Source organism: Puma concolor, chromosome F2 (assembly GCF_028749965.1).
Source record: "Puma concolor isolate L17-30 chromosome F2, mPumCon1.1.hap2, whole genome shotgun sequence".
Taxonomy (NCBI): domain Eukaryota; kingdom Metazoa; phylum Chordata; class Mammalia; order Carnivora; family Felidae; genus Puma; species Puma concolor.
Window position 1 is genome coordinate 45,730,468 of NC_141684.1, and position 12,731 is coordinate 45,743,198.

General features: G+C 39.7%; 1 protein-coding gene across 2 annotated transcripts in view; it reads right to left on the reverse strand.

Annotated features, from left to right (window-relative positions):
• The window catches only part of NECAB1 (N-terminal EF-hand calcium binding protein 1), a 194,402-nt gene that overhangs the window by 99,064 nt on the left and 82,607 nt on the right, over nt 1–12,731 (reverse strand). For both annotated transcript variants that reach the window (XM_086695896.1, XM_086695895.1), the window contains exon 5: nt 8,195–8,292. In XM_086695896.1, coding sequence (XP_086552022.1) covers nt 8,195–8,292 — 98 coding nt within the window. The remainder of the gene's footprint in view (nt 1–8,194; nt 8,293–12,731) is intronic.

The following is a 12,731-nucleotide window of genomic DNA, read 5'->3' on the forward strand; positions in this document are numbered from 1 at the left end:
GATGGGGCTGAGGAGACTGGGAGTTTTCATCTTCCTGCATAGTCAGTCCCCTGTATTGCTTTGTTCATTCATTCCTCCCTCCCTCCCTCCTTTTTGGTTTGTCTTGATCTCTGCCTCTCCCGTAAGAAATTTGGGGATACGTGGCTGACTGTACATCTTTAATGATGGGTTGCAGACAAGCCTTTAGGATTTAAGGGGAGAAGAGGGAGATGAGGTTGAGCTCTATCTACCATGCCACAGAATTTAGGTGCTTCCTATTGTACTAGTTGGCTTTCTCAGAGACAATCTCTTAGGTCTGCCTGCAGGATGCCAACCCTCTGGGAGTTAAATGAAGGAAGAAAGCTGGAGGTCCTTTCATTTAGAATGTAAGTTTCTACTTAATCCTCCAACTATGGAGACAAGGCAGAGATCCTCCCCTTGAACCCTTAAAGAGAACAAGTCTAGGTTTTCTACCTGGGTGGATCAAAAGGCAGTTGCCCAGCTCCATAGAGAAGAGCGGGGAACCACAGATTTCCACCAGGTCACTCTGCTTTAGCCCCACCATTCCCTGCCATTTCCAGTGCCAATGAGTGCCACTAGATCCCCGCGCCTTTCTGCTTTCCCCCTACAAGTCAAGCCACCAAATGTCTCAGGTCTGCTGCCAGCAGCCACTTGCTCATCTGCTTTTCAGTTTCCAACTTTTGTTACTACAAACTTCCCCCTTAGAAAATCTCATTGTAGTTTTCTTTGGGGCCTTCGGGAACAAGTGGAGTTCAAGGACGTACATATAAATCTACTGGCTTTCTCCAAAAATTCCGCGTTAGCTTTAAACATTCTCATTTCGAGGGATTGGTCGGGAAATGGCGGCGTAGGAGGACGCTAGGCTCACCGCATCCTGCTGATCACTTGGATTCCACCTACACCTGCCTAAATAACCCAGAAAACCGCCAGAAGACTAGCAGAATGGAGTCTCCGGAGCCAAGTGCAGATGAGAGGCCCACGGAAGAGGGTAGGAAGGACGGCTAGGTGGTGCGCGCTGCACGGACTGGCGGGAGGGAGCCGGGGCGGAGGGGCGGCCTGCCAGCCAAGCAGAGCCCCCGAGTCTGGCTCGCAAAAGCGGAGGGGCCAGACGGAGTGTGTTCCGACAGCAAGCGGGACTTGACATCTGCAAGGTTATAAGCTAACAGCTCTGCTCGGAGAACGGGAGGGCTGGAGGACAACGGGAGGGAGAGTTGTTGAGCCCCAGACGACAGAGCGCAGCTTGGCGGGGAACAAAGGTGCTCGCCAGCGCCATCTCCCTCGCCCATCCCCCAGCCAAAATCCCAAAGGGAACCAGTTCCTGCCAGGGAACTTGCTTGCACCGCGCAAACACTCAACGCTGTGCTTCTGCAGATCCATCCCTCCGGGGGGTCTGACTCCCTCCCGGTGCAGCAGGGGCCCTCCCGGAGCGGATCTCCAAAGGAAAAGTGAGCTGAGCCTGCCCCCCCCACCCCATGCACCTTGCCGATCCACCCCAGCTAATATGCCAGATCCCCAGCACCACAAGCCTGGCAGTGTGCAAGTAGCCCAAATGAGCCACGATACCCCACAGTGAATCCCGCCCCTAGGAGAGGGGAAGAGAAGGCACACACCAGTCTGACTGTGGCCCCAGCGGTGGGCTGGGGGCAGACATCAGGTCTGACTGAGGCCCGCCCACCAACGCAAGTTATTCAAGACAGCACAGGGGAAGTGCCCCCGCAGTCCTGCACCACTCCAGGGACTATCCAAAATGACCAAACAGAAGAATTCCCCTCAGAAAAACGTCCAGGAAATAACAACAGCTAACGAACTGATCAAAAATGATTTAAACAATATAACAGAAAGTGAATTTAGAATAATAGTCATAAAATTAATCGCTGGGCTTGAAAACAGTATAGAGGACAGCAGAGAATCTATTGCTACAGAGATCAAGGGACTAAGGAACAGCCAGGAGGAGCTAAAAAAATGCTATCAATGAACTGCAAAATAAAATGGAGACAACTACGGCTCGGATTGAAGAGGCAGAGGAGAGAATAGGTGAACTAGAAGATAAAATTATGGAAAAGGAAGAAGCTGAGAAAAAGAGAGATAAAAAAATCCAGGAGTATGAGGGGAAAATTAGAGAACTAAGTGATGCACTAAAGAGACATAATATACGCATAATTGGTATTCCAGAGGAGGAAGAGAGAGGGAAAGGTGCTGAAGGTGTACTTGAAGAAATCATAGCTGAGAACTTCCTGGATCTGGGGAAGGAAAAATGCATTGAAATCCAAGAGGCACAGAGAACTCCCTTCAGACATAACTTGAATCGATCTTCTGCACGACATATCATAGTCAAACTGTCAAAATACAAGGATAAAGAGAGAATTCTGAAAGCAGCTAGGGATAAACGTGTTCTAACATATAAAGGGAGACCTGTAAGACTCATGATGGATCTCTCTACTGAAACCTGGCAGGCCAGAAAGGAATGGCAGGAGATCTTCAATGTGATGAACGGAAAAAATATGCAGCCGAGAATCCTTTATCCAGCAAGTCTGTCACTTAGAATAGAAGGAGAGATAAAGGTCTTCCCAAACAAACAAAAACTGAAGGAATTCGTCACCACTAAACCAGCCCTACAAGAGTTCCTAAGGGGGATCCTGTGAGACAATGTACCAGAGACACCGCTACAAGCATGAAACCTACAGACATCACAATGACTCTAAACCCATATCTTTCTATAATAACACTGAGCGTAAATGGACTAAATGTGCCAACCAAAAGACACAGGGTATCAGAATGGATTAAAAAACAAGACCCATCTACTTGCTGTCTACAAGAGATTCATTTTAGACCTGAGGACACCTTCAGATTGAAAGTGAGGGGATGGAGAAGTATCTATCATGCTACTGGAAGTCAAAAGAAAGCTGGAGTAGCCATACTTTTATCAAACAAACTAGACTTTAAATTAAAGGCTGTAACAAGAGATGAAGAAAGGCATTATATAGTAATTACAGGGTCTATCCATGAGGAAGAGCTAACAATTATAAATGTCTATGTGCCAAATACGGGAGCCCCCAAATATATAAAACAATCACAAACATAAGCAACCTTATTGATAAGAATGTGGTAATTGCAGGGGACTTTAACACTCCACTTACAGAAATGGATAGATCATCTAGACACACAGTCAATAAAGAAACAAGGGACCTGAATGAGACATTGGATCAGATGGACTTGACAGACATATTTAGAACTCTGCATCCCAAAGCAACAGAATATACTTTCTTCTCTAGTGCACATGGAACCTTCTCCAAGATAGATCACATACTGGGTCACAAAACAGCCCTTCATAAGTATACAAGAATTGAGATCATACCATGCATACTTTCAGACCACAATGCTATGAAGCTTGAAAGCAACCACAGGAAAAAGTCTGGAAAACCTCCAAAAGCGTGGAGGTTAAAGAACACCCTACTAAAGAATGAATGGGTCAACCAGGCAATTAGAGAAGAAATTAAAAAATATATGGAAACAAATGAAAATGAAAATACAACAATCCAAACGCTTTGGGATGCAGAGAAGGCAGTCCTGAGAGGAAAATACATTGCAATCCAGGCCTATCTCAAGAAACAAGAAAAATCCCAAATACAAAATCTAACAGCACACCTAAAGGAAATAGAAGCAGAACAGCAAAGACAGCCTAAACCCAGCAGAAGAAGAGAAATAATAAAGATCAGAGCAGAAATAAACAATATAGAATCTAAAAAAAAAACTGTAGAGCAGATCAACGAAACCAAGAGTTAGTGTTTTGAAAAAATAAACAAAATAAACCTCTAGCCAGGCTTCTCAAAAAGAAAAGGGAGATGACCCAAATAGATAAAATCATGAATGAAAATGGAATTATTACAACCAATCCCTCAGAGATACAAGCAATTATCAGGGAATACTATGAAAAATTATATGCCAACAAACTGGACAACCTGGAAGAAATAGACAAATTCCTAAACACCCACACACTTCCAAAACTCAATCAGGAGGAAACAGAAAGCTTGAACAGACCCATAACCAGCGAAGAAATTGAATTGGTTATCAAAAATCTCCCAACAAATAAGAGTCCAGGACCAGATGGCTTCCCAGGGGAGTTCTACCAGACATTTAAAGCAGAGATAATACCTATCCTTCTCAAGCTATTCCAAAAAATAGAAAGGAAAGGAAAACTTCCAGACTCATTCTATGAAGCCAGCATTACTTTGATTCCTAAACCAGACAGAGACCCAGTAAAAAAAGAGAACTACAGGCCAATATCCCTGATGAATATGGATGCAAAAATTCTCAATAAGATACTAGCAAATCGAATTCAACAGCATATAAAAAGAATTATTCACCATGATCAAGTGGGATTCATTCCTGGGATGCAGGGCTGGTTCAACATTCGCAAATCAATCAACGTGATACATCACATTAATAAAAGAAAAGATAAGAACCATATGATCCTGTCAATCGATGCAGAAAAGGCCTTTGACAAAATCCAGCACCCTTTCTTAATAAAAACCCTCGAGAAAGTCGGGATAGAAGGAACATACTTAAAGATCATAAAAGCCATTTATGAAAAGCCCACAGCTAACATCATCCTCAACGGGGAAAAACTGAGAGCTTTTTCCCTGAGATCAGGAACACGACAGGGATGTCCACTCTCATTGCTCTTGTTTAACATAGTGTTGGAAGTTCTAGCATCAGCAGTCAGACAACAAAAGGAAATCAAAGGCATCAAATTGGCAAAGATGAAGTCAAGCTTTCACTTGTTGCAGATGACATGATATACATGGAAAATCCGATAGACTCCACCAAAAGTCTGCTAGAACTGATACATGAATTCAGCAAAGCTGCAGGATACAAAATCAATGTACAGAAATCAGTTGCATTCTTATACATTAATAATGAAGCAATAGAAAGACAAAGAAACGGATCCCATTCACAATTGCACCAAGAAGCATAAAATATCTAGGAATAAATCTAACCAAAGATGTAAAAGATCTGTATGCTGAAAACTATAGAAAGCTTATGAAGGAAATTGAAGAAGATATAAAGAAATGGAAAAACATTCCGTGCTCATGGATTGGAAGAATAAATATTGTCAAAATGTCAATACTACCCAAAGCTATCTACACATTCAATGCAATCCCAATCAAAATGGCACCAGCATTCTTCTCGAAGCTAGAACAAGCAATCCTAAAATTCGTATGGAGCCACAAAAGGCCCTGAATAGCCAAAGTAATTTTGAAGAAGAAGACCAAAGCAGGAGGCATCACAATCCCAGACTTTAGCCTCTACTACAAAGTTGTAATCATCAAGACAGAATGGTATTGGCACAAAAACAGACACATAAACCAATGGAATAGAATAGATACCCCAGAACTAGACCCACAAACGTATGGCCAACTAATCTTTGACAAAGCAGGAAAGAACATCCAATGGAAAAAAGACAGTCTCTTTAACAAATGGTGCTGGGAGAACTGGACAGCAACATGCAGAAAGTTGAAACGAGACCACTTTCTCACACCATTCACAAAAATGAACTCAAAATGGATAAAGGACCTGAATGTGAGACAGGAAACCATCAAAACCTTAGAGGAGAAAGCAGGAAAAGACCTCATTGACCTTAGTCGTAGCAATTTCTTACTTGACACATCCCCAAAGGCAAGGGAATTAAAGGCAAAAATGAACTACTGGGACCTCATGAAGATAAAAAGCTTCTGTACAGCAAAGGAAACAACCAACAAAACTAAAAGGCAACCAACGGAATGGGAAAAGATATTTGCAAATGACATATCGGACAAAGGGCTAGTATCCAAAATCTATAAAGAGCTCACCAAACTCCACACCCGAAAAACAAATAACCCAGTGAAGAAATGGGCAGAAAACATGAACAGACACTTCTCTAAAGAAGACATCCAGATGGCCAACAGGCACATGAAAAGATGCTCAACGTCACTCCTCATCAGGGAAATACAAATCAAAACCACACTCAGATATCACCTCATGCCAGTCAGAGCAGCTAAAATGAACAAATCAGGAGACTATAGATGCTGGAGAGGATATGGAGAAACTAGAACCCTCTTGCACTGTTGGTGGGAATGCAAATTGGTGCAGCCACTCGGGAAAACAGTGTGGAGGTTCCTCAGAAAATTAAAAATAGACCTACCCTATGACCCAGCAATAGCACTGCTAGGAATTTACCCAAGAGATACAGGAGTGCTGATGCATAGGGGTACTTGTACCCCAATGCTTATAGCAGCACTCTCAACAATAGCCAAATTATGGAAAGAGCCTAAATGTCCATCAACTGATGAATGGATAAAGAAATTGTGGTTTATATACACAATGGAGTACTACGTGGCAATGAGAAAGAATGAAATATGGCCCTTTGTAGCAACGTGGATGGAACTGGAGAGTGTGATGCTAGTGAAATAAGCCATACAGAGAAAGACAGATACCATATGTTTTCACTCTTATGTTGATCCTGAGAAACTTAACAGAAACCCATGGGGGAGGGGGAGGAAAAAAGAAAAAAAAAGAGGTTAGAGTGGGAGAGAGCCAAAGCATAAGAGACTCTTAAAAACTGAGAACAAACTGAGGGCTGATGGGGGGTGGGAGGGAGGAGAGGGTGGGTGATGGGTATTGAGGAGGGCACCTGTTGGGATGAGCACTGGGTGTTGTATGGAAACCAATTTCACAATAAATTTTATAAATGAATGAATGAATGAATGAATAAATAAATAAATAAACAAACATTAAAAAACATTCTCATTTCTTGTTATGCACCTCACATGCCAGAATATCTTTTTTAATTTACCAACAACAGGAAATATAATTCTCATCTCTTGCCCCCTCCATAGCAGTCAACACTATCGACCAGTCTGTACTTCATTGGAATACCCTCCCCAACTTCTGGATGCCACAGTCTCCCAGATTCCCTCTCCTCTTTGTGCCCACTCCTTCTCATCCCAACTCATTCTCCTCCACCCACCCACAAAAGTTGCAGTTCCGTAAAGGTCAGTGTTAGGTCCTCTCCTTGTTTCACTGTATATTCTCTCCCCACATGATGTCATTCAAGTTCTTTGCGCAAATGTTGACAATTCACAAACATATGTCCAGTCTAAACTTCACCTGTCAGATACAGATCTCTGTATCCGATGGTTTACTTGAATTTCCTTAGATGTCTCAAAGGGAGCTTAGATTCAACAGGTCTAAAATAGAACTCATGAGCTTACTTCCTCAAACCCGGTCTTCTTTCAGCAGTCTATGTAGTGCCACCACCAGACACACGAGCGAAAAACTAGGATTCACACTGGACATATCCTTCTCCCATTCCCCATATTCTATCCTCCTCCAAGTTTTATTGATAGGATCTCAAATATATGTACAATTATTTTCCCTTTCACCATATTGTCTGCCAATAACTTTAAACTACCAACATCTCTCGCCTGGGTTAGTGAACTAGCTTCCTCATTCATCTTCCTGATTCTGTTCCCCACATTCTCCACCCTAATCCCCAGCTGAGTCTTATATGGGCTTTTCAAAAGACTGCATGAGTTTCCACATCTCTGCTTAAAATGTGGTTGATTTATTTACATCTAGGAGGCAGGTCTACATCCTTAGGTTCACCAACAAAATCATGAAAGCTATGGCCCCTCTCTGCTAAACCAGTTTCATCTCAAATCATGCCACTCTTGAGTTTTCTAGACTTTAATCTTACCGACCATCTTAATTTCCTTGAATGCCCTGTGCCTGCTCCATGCCACTTCCAACACAGGGACTTTGTACATGCTGTTCCATGTGTCTCTTTCTCCTTTCCCTAGCTATAACTTCATCTGCAATTGCACAGGTGTCATTGCCTCCAGCATGAACCACATGTCCCATCTCGTGCTGCCCTCTGTTGTGCTATGTAACGATGGCTTGTTCACACGCTCGTCTCCTTACCAGAGTAAGAGCTGCTTGCACAGCTCTTTGTATCCTTGCATCCTCAGCAAAAAGCACAGTATCTGGCACCTCACGTTTTGGAATGACTACAATAGGTCATTTAATATCGAGAAAATAAGTTGTAGGTGGTAAAAATCAATATATACTTTTATGGTACATTAGGGAACAGGTGTGATTTTCCAAGAAAATGTTTTCAAAGAGATTTTATAGAAAATAAGCAACAACATTTCCTTACTTTTTTTGTTTTGCCCATGGCCTTCAGGATGGAAAGATTTAGGTCTTCAAGTGCTGCTAGTACATTCTCATATTCACCCAAGTGCTGAGAAAAATATTCTAAAAGGAAGAATATTGAAAAAAGTTAATGTTTGCATTTAGGTATCCTAAAGAACAGCAAAACCAACTGATGATTAATTCCATAAATGAGCAAAACAAATTGCATGTTATAACTGAAAACTGGAAGGTTTTCAAAAGAGACTAAGGTGTCAATATATTCATTTCAAAAAAAAAAAAAACACCCTAAACAGTTACAATTATCCTTGAAGAAATGCTTTTTCCTACAATAGGGAAAAAAATGAATCTGGATCTATGGGCAAGACTATCACAATAAAAACTATTCTCAACAGCATATTATTACATTACTATAGTAATCATTAAGATAGTAGTTTCAGAAAAAAAATACATGACATTTTATCATCTCTCCTGGGAAACATTTAAGGAAGGTAAGCTCTCCTCATGGCTAAGAACTAATAAGGCTACAAAACACGAAGATGGCCCCCTTGGTATCTCTCATGTACTACTCCTGTCATAATTTATTTTTTCCACAATTTGGGCAGAGCAAAAGGTATATTTGCCACATTTTCAGTAGGCAGAAATAAATAATACATTGGGTGTTACAATTAAGAGTATGGAATATAGACGGTTCCCAAACGAGGTGAAATAGAGGAGAGATACATGTAAAACCTCATCTTTACTTACAGAGATCTATATATTTCTGAAATGAGAGATCTAGCTTGACCAAAACTCATAGAAAGTCATACGCTGAAGAGACCTAGAACTTTCAGTCACTAGAAAATCATCAGCCCTCACCATTCCTGTGAACTCATCATTGGATGAGCTGTAGTTTATTATTGCCTCTCCTTAGCGTGCCATAACTATTTGTGGAATCAAATAGAATGACAAGCATAATCCACATAAAGCTATTTGAAATCACTGAGATAAATTTCAGCATGTCTTATGGAAACTTTAATTTATTTCATACTCCAGATGGAATTATTTGTTGACACTGATATTAATAACAAATTGGGAGTACCACAGAATGATTTATTAGTAAGTGTGCAGAACTCATCTGAGAAGAAAAATAAACACAGGTGAGCAATAAATCAATTCTAGATTATGGCTGTCAAACTATGGTTTGTGTACACATGGATTAAAAACACACAGCATGTTTTTGACAAAAAGAAAATGCATTCCTGATGATGTAGTTCTTTAAAAATGTGTGGTGTATATCATCTCATAGAAAGGTTCGTTCAGGAAGGGATTAGTTGGAAGATAAATAAGGAAGCAGATACTCCTTAAATACCTGCTTGACGGTAACATTTTAATTCTTGGCTAGGATATTGACTTCCTCTGAGTGGTGACCAACGTGTCTGACCTTGTCCACGCCATTATTTGCAATCAATGAATAAAACCGTTTATGAAGTAGCAAGCAATTAATGTGGCTACAGAAAATCAATTTAAAAAAATTATTATCAGAACAGAATCCACACTAAGTTGCAACAAGGAAAACGTGTAAAGAAAAATGGAAAAAAGTAAAGCTGTTAGCACATTTTTACTTATTTATATACAAAGACTCAAAAAAGATTGTAATGGGGATCTTAAATGTAAGCATGCAGAAATAGATTAAGTGGAAAATAGGAATGTGGTGCTTAAAAATCAGGTTTAAGAAAAACAAAACAAGAAGGAACACCTCCTAAAATATTTTCATGAACAATATATCTGGCTTAACTGATGAAGGTCCCTGGAGAGAATATAAATGGTCTTGCCACTGTGAAATTAGATTTATGAAGGCACATGCTGATAAAACACATGGGAAGGTTTCTGAGCTGACACCTATCTAGCCTTCGTGCCTTCCTTCTTTTATTCATCCACTCATTCATCTCAATTATCAAAGCAGTTAGGGGGAAAAAAAATCACTCCCTAAGCAATACACTGGGACACAAAGAAAATAACTCTCAGAATAGAGAGAACTGCAGCACCTAAGCTCGGATAGGAGCTTAGGTGTAAGGGTTATTTTGAGGAGGTGCAGGTCAAAGTCACTCAGATTGTATTATAACTTAGTAAGGGGCACGTTCCAGGGCAAGTGGGGCTCTAATGAACTTAAAGTGGGAAGTCAGACGAAAGAGCCAGGACATTTAATACCAATAAAAGGAGAGAATCCCCAATCTCCACTTCATCATGGTGAGCTTTCATACAGTCATTCCAGGACTTAACACACATTTACTTAGTGCCTTATTTAAGGAGCCTACAACCAGGTAGGGGAAATAAACATTCCAACAAATAACTGTTATACACATGATCATTGTGCCAGACAATGGTCCAAGAACCCAGAAAACTGTCCTTCAGAAATGGAGAGATAAACAGTTTTCCAGAGCAGCAAAACCAAAAGGAGTTCATCACCACTAGACCAGCCTTACCAGAAATGTGAAAGGGACTGCTTTAAGCTGAAATGAAAGGGTACTCATTAATTATTAATGAGAACACATATGAAAGTGTAAATCTCACTGGTAACTGTAAACATATAGTAAAATCCAAAATAATCTAATGTAAAGGTGGTGCGTTAATCGATTATAAAGCTAGTATGAAGGTTAAAAGACAAAAGTATTCAAATAATGATAATTACAATAATTTACTAGAACCACAAAATAAAAATATGCAAATTGGGATATCTAAAGCATAAAAATTTTCATGGAGGTGAGCGAGTAAAAAATGTAGAGCTTTAGAGCATGTTCAAACATAAGTTGTTATTAAGTTAAAACAGACTGTTCTAATTGTTTTATGTAAGCCTCATGGTAACCACCTACACTAGGTACACACACACATACACACAGACAAAGAAAAAATTGAAATATACCACTACAGAAAAGCATCAAGTCACAAAAGAAGAAAGCAAGAGAAAAAGAAACAGAGGAACTACAAAACAGTCAGGAAACAATCAATGATACATAAATAAGCATATATGTATAAATACTTAGCTTAAATGTAAGTGGACTAAATTCTCCAATGAAAAGACAGTGGATGAATGGATTGAAAATCTTTTGTTGCCACCAAGAGACTTATTTCAGATATAAGGACACAGACTGAAAGCGAAGGGATAGAAAAAGATCTTACATGCAATTAGAAACCAAAAGAAAGCTGAAGTAGCTATACTTAGATCAGATAAAACAGACTTTAAGACAAAGATTATAAAAAGAGACAAAGAAGGTTATTATGTAACAATAAAGGGCCAATCCACCAGAAGGATTACATTTGTAAATATACAGGCACATAACACAGGAGCACATAAATATATAAGGCACATATTAACAGATCTAAAGAGAGAAATAGACAATACAATATAGTAAGAGACTTTAATATGCCGCTTATATCAATAGACAGATATCCAAACAGAGAAATCAATAAAGAAACAATGGCCTTAAATGACACATTCGACCAGATAGACTACACACACACACACACACACACACACACACACACACACACACACAAACACACAGAACATTCCATCCAAAAGCAACAGAATACAAACTCTTCTCAAGTACACAACGAACATTCCCCAGGATAGATTAGATGTTAGGTCACAAAACAAGCCTTAATAAATTTAAGAAGACTGAAATCATATCAAGCATCTCATCTGACCACAATGATGTAAAACTAGAAATTACAAGATGAAAACTGGAAAATTCACAAATCTGTGGAGATTAAACAACCCTCTCTTGAACAACCATGAATCAAAGAAGAAATTAAAAGAGAACACAAAAAAATAACTTGAGACAAATAACAGTGAAAATACAACATACCAAAACTTATGGGATGCAGCAAAAGCAGTTCTAAAAGGGAAGTTCATAGAGTTAAATGCTACCTACATCAAGAAACAAGAAAGATCTCAAATAATAATAATCTTTGCACAAGGAATTGGAAAAAGAACAAATGAAACGCAAAGTAAGTAGAATGTAGATCTTAAAGGTCAGTCATGGGGGGAAATATACAAGGCAGTAACTGTAGTTAGTAATACTGTGTTACATATTTGAAAGTTGCTAAGCGAATACATCTTACAAGTTCTCATTACAAGACAAGAACTGTGTGTGGTGATGGATGTTGACTTATCTATCAAAGTATATTTGTCAATGTCAACGCAGGCATAAGAGTATCTGGAAGGATATGCTCCAAGCAGTTAGCAGTAGAGGTCACTATCAGGCAAAAGGAGAGACAGAGACAGATAAAGAGACAGAGAGACACAGAGAGAGACAGTGGGAGGGAGGGAGGGAGGGAGAGAGGGAAGAGGGGAGGCTGACATTTTGTCTTACATGCCAATGTAAGTCTGTATTGCTAAAATTTAAAAACCAGTTAAGTATTATTTTCATAACTAAAATAAAGCAATACTTTATTTTAACATATTTTGATTTCTAGGTGTATAATTTAGTTAACTAAGTAAAAGCAACAGAATGAAAGTTGTTAGATACCTGGACCTTTTAACTGGCTTCCCTGAAAGAGCA